Raw genomic sequence first — 6,562 nt, forward strand, 5'->3', positions numbered from 1 at the left:
GATAATTTTTGTATTTTTAGTAGAGACAGGGTTTCACCGTGTTAGCCAGGATGGTCTCGATCTCCTGACCTCATGATCTGCCCACCTTGGCCTCCCAAAGTGCTGGGATTACAGGCGTGAGCCGCTGTGCCTGACCAGTTTTTTTTTTTAATATAAAAATCAGATGACAACTTAGCAGTTAGCAACTGCTTGTTAATTTAGTGCTTGTTGGATACCTGCTGTATCAACCTGTAGGTCAGGTACTAGGAATATGAAGCACAATAAGAGATTGGCGTCACGGGACCGGCTGGTTCAGCATTCCCAGCAGCACAGAGTAGTTGCTTGGCGGTGCTGGATTCCCTGCCATCTCGCCATTTCCACAGTCTCACAGGAGTTGTGTGATTTCTGACCGCTGCTAGGACCTGTGGGATGAGCACAGCCAGGAGAGCTACCCACTTCTCAGAATGAAACTCCAGCCTTTGTAGAGCTTCTGCTCTGCTCAGGCAGGACAAACTTGCATCTTGGGCATTTGTGATCCACCTGATAGGTCAAATGTCAAGTGTTCTCTTGGCCCATTGTTGAGATAGCCGTGTGACCCAGGTTCTTAGAAACCGCCAGTGTCATGGCCTAGCAATGGGGCCAGCCTGCTCATGGAAGAATCCCTACATATACAGGTGGGAAATGAGGCTCTTTGGAGAATCGTACTACTTTATTGGGCTTAACTAGAGGAAAGCCACTAAGAATTAGTGTCTGGTGTGGATTAATAGATTTGATTGTAAAAATGCAGTTGGCAGAAGTCCAACCCATTGATAAGTTTTTGAGCATCCATCTCCAGGTTATAGTCATTTGTTTAGCAATTATGTCTACTACTGTATTGGTATGATTCAAAGAAATGAGAAAGAATATTAAAAATCAATATGGGGTAGGGCACAGTGGCTCACACCTATAATCCCAGTACTTTGAGGGGCCAAAGTAGCAGGATCACTTGAGGCCAAGAGTTTGAGACCAGCCTGGGCAACATAACAAGACACGCCATCTCTAAATAATAAATGTGAAAGGAGTTCGAGACTAGCCTGACCAATATAGAGAAACTCCATGTCTACTAAAAATACAAAATGAGCGAGGCGTGGTGGTGCATGCCTGTAATCCCAGCTACTTGGGAGGCTGAGGCAGGAGAATCACTTAAACCTGGGAGGCGGATGTTGCAGTGAGTTGAGATTGTGCCATTGCACCCCAGCCTGGGCTCAAAACTCAGTCTCAAAAGAAAAAAAAAGGGCCAGGTGCAGTGGCTCACGCCTGTAATCCCAGCACTTTGGGAGGCCGAGGCAGGTGGATCACGAGGTCAGGAGATCAAGACCATCCTGGCTAACACGGGGAAACCCCGTCTCTACTAAAAAATACAAAAAACTAGCCGGGCGAGGTGGTGGGCGCCTGTAGTCCCAGCTACTCGGGAGGCTGAGGGAGAATGGCGTGAACCTGGGAGGCGGAGCTTGCAGTGAGCGGAGATCCAGCCACTGCACTCCAGCCTGGGTGACAGAGCAAGACTCTGTCTCAAGAAAAAAAAAAAAAAAAGAATTCGATGGGCTACTTGGGAGGCTGAGTTTGGGAGATCACTTAAGCCCAGGAGGTCAAGGCTGCATTGAGCTGTGATTGTGCTACTCACTGCAGCCTAGGCAACAGAGCAACTTTGTCTCAAAAAATAAATACAGAAAAAGAAAAATATTTATTGCGCCTACTTTGATTTGATAGTCCCAATCATTCTAGTCCCCATTCGAGTATAGCAGTGAACACGATATACTTACATTCTTGGGAGAAACAAGCAATAAACAAAAAATATATATAATTTTAGGTAGCTATATAGGTGCTCTGAAGTAAATAAAGCAAAATAGGAGAAGAGGGTGATGGAGGGAACCAAGAATGGTACCATTTTAGATGGGGAAGAACATTCCAAACCAGGGGGACTAGGAAGTGCAAGAAGCAGGAGTGTGGAGTAAGCGTGACATCTCTGAAAGCAGTAAGGCCAGAGTCTGGAGTGAAGCAAATGATGGGAGAGGGAGAGGGTTGTAGGCAAGGAGGCAGGGCCCAGATTTTGTGGGGCTTTGGAGGCCATGATAAGGATTGCCTTTATTCAAATTTTTGAAATTTTGTTTATTTGGGGTTTTTTTTGGTTTCTGTTTTTGTTTTTTTGAGATGGAGTCTCGCTCTGTCGCCCAGGCTGGAGTGCAGTGGCGCGATCTCAGCTCACTGCAAGCTCCGCCTCCCAGGTTCACGCCATTCTCCTGCCTCAACCTCCCGAGTAGCTGGGACCACAGGCATCCACCACCATGCTTGGCTAATTTTTGTATTTTTAGTAGAGAAGGGGTTTCACCGTGTTAGCCAGGATGATCTCAATCTTCTGACCTTGTGATCTGCCCGCCTCAGCCTCCCAAAGTGCTGGGATTACAGGCATGAGCCACTGTGCCCAGCCCTATTTTTTTTTTTTTTGAGACAGAGTTTCATTCTGTCACCCAGGCTGGAGTGCAATGATGTGATCTCAGCTAACTGCTGCCTCCACTTCTCGGGTTCAAGCTATTGTCCTGTCTCAGCTTCCCCAGTATCTGGGATTACAGGTGTGCACTACCACACCGAGCTAATTTTTGTATTTTTAGTAGAGACAGGGTTTCACCATGTTGGCATCCAGTTAGCAATCCGGCTGGCAGTGAGGATTTGTGGCCTAGGAGGCGGTCTGGGATGAAATCCTGGGGACTCTGTCAGCCTTTTGGGAGACAGAAGAGGCTAATGAGGGATACTGAGAAGGTTCAGTTTGAGAGTCAGATGGAGAACCAGAAGAATGTGGTGTCAAGAAGCCCAGGGAGGAACACATTTCAAGAGGAGTGTGGTCAGCAGTGTCTGCTTCTGAGAGGTCAAGTATTAGGAGGACTGAAAGAGACTTTTTGATAATTGGTTGAAAAGTCTTTGGTGACTTTGGTGAAAACAGTTTCAGAGGTGTACTTGGGGAGAACCCAAATATGGTGGGTTGAGGAGTGACTGGGGAGAAAGGAAATGAAAATAGTGATTGCAGAGCATTTTAAGAATTTGTTTTAAAAAAAGGAAAGAGAGAGGACGATAGGGACTGTGTCTCCTTTTCTCTGCCTGTGGTACTTCATGCCTATAGACACTCAGTGAATGCTTGAGTGATTGGGCCACACGGATACCAAAATAGCAGACTCTGGGTAATTTTCTTCTCACTACGACTCTTCTCTGGTTCCTCTCACATCAGAAACAAAAGGAGCCAAGAAGATCTGTCTCTTTTTGATATTTATGTGCTTCGGGGAGTTACTTTATCTTCCTATGAAATACTCATTAGATAATAGCTGTCCATTCCAACGTAAGCAGTGTTACTGGGAAACTGTTTATCAGTTGTTTTTTGTAAGCTGCTTAACGAGCTATTTGAAGTTGTAAAGACTGTTTAACTTGATGGATTTTCTAATATTGTTAACTTATTTCTTAATTCAGCCCTCAGCAGGGAGAGCACCTATCAGCAATCCAGGAATGAGTGAAGCAGGGAACTTCGGTGGGAATAGCTTCATGCCAGCAAATGGCCTCACTGTGGCCCAAAACCAGGTAAACTCCACCAGAGTGGCTTCAGAAATACAAAACACAGACAGTCTTAAATTTTGTTATTTCCCTGATGAGCTAAGATTGTTTGAATACCTGGTTTATTTCTTTCCTATAAAGGGACTCAGGTTTGCAAAGGGGAGGCTGATCCAAAATAATTGTGAAAATCTTTCTGATTTGAATCTTCAGGTATTGAATTTGATTAAGGCTTGTCCAAGACCTGAAGGGTTGAACTTTCAGGATCTCAAGAACCAGCTGAAACACATGTCTGTATCTTCAATCAAGTAAGTATTTGATTTTCATGAGCTCAGGCTCTAGAATTGTACCTGTTTCACCTCACAAGGGTTTCCTGATAGTGAGAAGTGAGTTTTAAAATTAAAACTTGGCAGCCAGGCATGGTGGCTCACGCCTGTAATCTCAGCACTTTGGGAGGCCGAGGCGGGTGGATCACCTGAAGTGAGCAGTTCAAGACCAGCCTGGCCAACATGGTGAAAACCCCGTCTCTACTAAAAATACAAAAATTAGCCGGGCGTGGTGGCGCTCAACGATCACACCGCTGCGCTCCAGCCTGGGTGACAGAGCGAGATTCCATCTCAAAAAAAAGTAAAAGTTCGCCAGGCACTAGCTCATGCCTGTAGTTCTAGCACGTTGGGAGGCTGAGGTGGGCAGATTGCTTAAACTCAGGAGTTCAAGACCAGCCTGGGCAACGTGGCAAAACCTTGTCTCTACAAAAACAATAAAAACAAATTAGCCGGGCACAGTGGCGCATGCCTGTAGTCCCTGCTACCCAGGAGGCTGAAGTGGGAGGATCACTTGAGCCCAGAAAGTCGAGGCTGCAGTGAGCCATCACTGTGCCACTGCACTCCATCCTGGATGACAGAGTGAGACTGTCACACAAAAACAACTTAACTGCAACCCTGGTGGCAGAATGGAAATTGTTCAGCTATGGAAAAACAGGAAAAAGACTATGCGCCAAAATGGTGCTACCCATCACATCACTTATTCAGCAAATTTTTTCATTCAGCAGACACTAAGGACCATTATATGTAAGGGATATATAATAATTCTGAGCAAAAAGTTGACCTGATTTCCTTATGGGATTTAGACTGGAGGAGAGAAGTCCTTAGCTCCTGGTCCTCAGGTGTACAGTCCTGTTGCTGTTACTGTCCCCATTGTGGACATGAGTGTATTAGGCTATCTGGACCTTATTAAACAACCAGTCCTTCCTACACCCTTATCCTGATTCCATCTTAGACAAGCAGCCTCCTGATTCCAGTGTAGTAAACCAGTCAAACACACTGACTTATGGTGCTTGTGATAGTTATTTTTTACTGTAAATCAATTGACCTGCCAGGCCTAGATAGAAAAGGAATACTCAGGACTAATTCCATTTCCTGTCCTGTAAAATAAGGATAATTCCTATCTCAGAGTTACTGTGCTGATGAGGTAGAGAACTGCTGTCACTTAGGTGCTCTGTAGATTGTGGCTATTAAATACGTTACTGACACTAACCCTGAGGACCTTGAAGGGTTGGAAGGTTTCAGTGTTTCCTTTGCTTCCCACAACTTTACTTCCCAGAGAGGGACCAAAGGGATTTCAGTGTGTGGCTGGAAAAGGGGGACTTTTAAAGACAGCTCTTTTTACTAGGAGAGTTTGTGTGCAAGTGTGACTACAGCTTTAGATCCTTGTTTTCCTGCTTAGACTGTATTTAAGTGAGGCCCTGTTGTCTTTCCTTTCACAATTTGGGAGAGGGATCCAAGATAGCCCTAATAGCCAGTGTCTCCTCTCCATGAATAAGCTCTGTTTTGCTATTTTACTGGCATTTCTCCCTGTGAGAGCTTTCTATGTGCAAAATACTTGTGAATTCTCAGCTAAGGTAGAAAGTTGGGAGATAAGCAAAGTTTGCATATTTGGCCATATCCAAAAGGCAATTTCCTTCTGAATTGGCCTGAAAATGACTTCTTTTATTTTTTTCTTTCTTTCTAGGCAAGCTGTGGATTTTCTGAGCAATGAAGGGCACATCTATTCTACTGTGGATGATGACCATTTTAAATCCACAGATGCAGAATAACTGGATCTGTTTGGGTACCTGAGAGATTTTACGGCTGGACCTAGTTTCATAATCTGTTGTCTCCGGCTCTGCATATGTTTGGCCACGTGGCTTCTAGGAAGTAGGTTTCATCTATCAAAGGTCTCCTCTGACATCCTTTTGAAACTTACTGCTCTTCTGTTCTGTTTTGTTTTGTTTGAAGCTCAGAGGGAGATGGGCAATTGACAGGGATGCAATCCAGGGTGGGATTTCTTGAGGAAGTTACAAATAAGCTTGTTACCACATCAAAATAGATGGAATTGGAAGGATGCTACCAGGAGAGCACTTACATAGTGCTCGGGAGTTTCTCTTCTTAAAAGTTTGCTGCTGAAAGATGAGCAGGACCAGGGCCTTGTAGGCAGAGCCCTAGCCGAGAAACCAGCTGGTCTCTGCCTGTTTTTGTTTCCCACTTTGGTTGTGTGGCATTACTTTCAGAATTGCACTTTCCTGCTTGTCATGACTGCTTGACACACTTGTCATGACGTGTGTTTCTGTGAACATGAAGTTCTGCGGTGGTGGCCTCCAGGGGCAGAGGAAAGGAAGAAGTGTTACTGCGTTTTGTACAAAATAAGTACATTCATATGTTTAATAAAACAGTTCTATTGTAGTAACTTGTAAAAATGTTCTCATTTTTTCTTTCTGAGCAGTGTAATGACTACTTTATCATCTGAGGCAGTGTAACATAGTGAAACTTGGATTTGAATTCTGGCCTTCCCACTTTGTAGTTAGAATCTTGAGCAGGCTGTGTCAGCTCTGAGAACCTCATTTCCTCGTTTACAAAAAGAAAACAACGTCATTTCCCCGGGTTTGTTACGAAGATTGAATAAAACGCATAGTCTGTAAAGCATCTACATCTAGCATTGCCACCTAAAGGGATTATAGAACGGACCTTGCTGT

At 44.6% G+C, this 6,562-nt stretch overlaps 1 protein-coding gene across 1 annotated transcript in view; it reads left to right on the forward strand.

Annotated features, from left to right (window-relative positions):
* Nucleotides 1-6,286, forward strand: part of RPA2 (replication protein A2, 32kDa) — a 23,924-nt gene extending 17,638 nt beyond the window's left edge. Inside the window, 3 exon segments of the mRNA XM_011955539.1 lie at nucleotides 3,475-3,582; nucleotides 3,766-3,860; nucleotides 5,563-6,286. Coding sequence (XP_011810929.1) covers nucleotides 3,475-3,582; nucleotides 3,766-3,860; nucleotides 5,563-5,647 — 288 coding nt within the window. The 3' untranslated portion in view covers nucleotides 5,648-6,286.
* Nucleotides 6,287-6,562: the final 276 nt, after the last annotated feature.

This window comes from Colobus angolensis, unplaced genomic scaffold, assembly GCF_000951035.1.
Source record: "Colobus angolensis palliatus isolate OR3802 unplaced genomic scaffold, Cang.pa_1.0 Scaffold4, whole genome shotgun sequence".
NCBI classification, from domain to species: Eukaryota; Metazoa; Chordata; class Mammalia; order Primates; family Cercopithecidae; genus Colobus; species Colobus angolensis.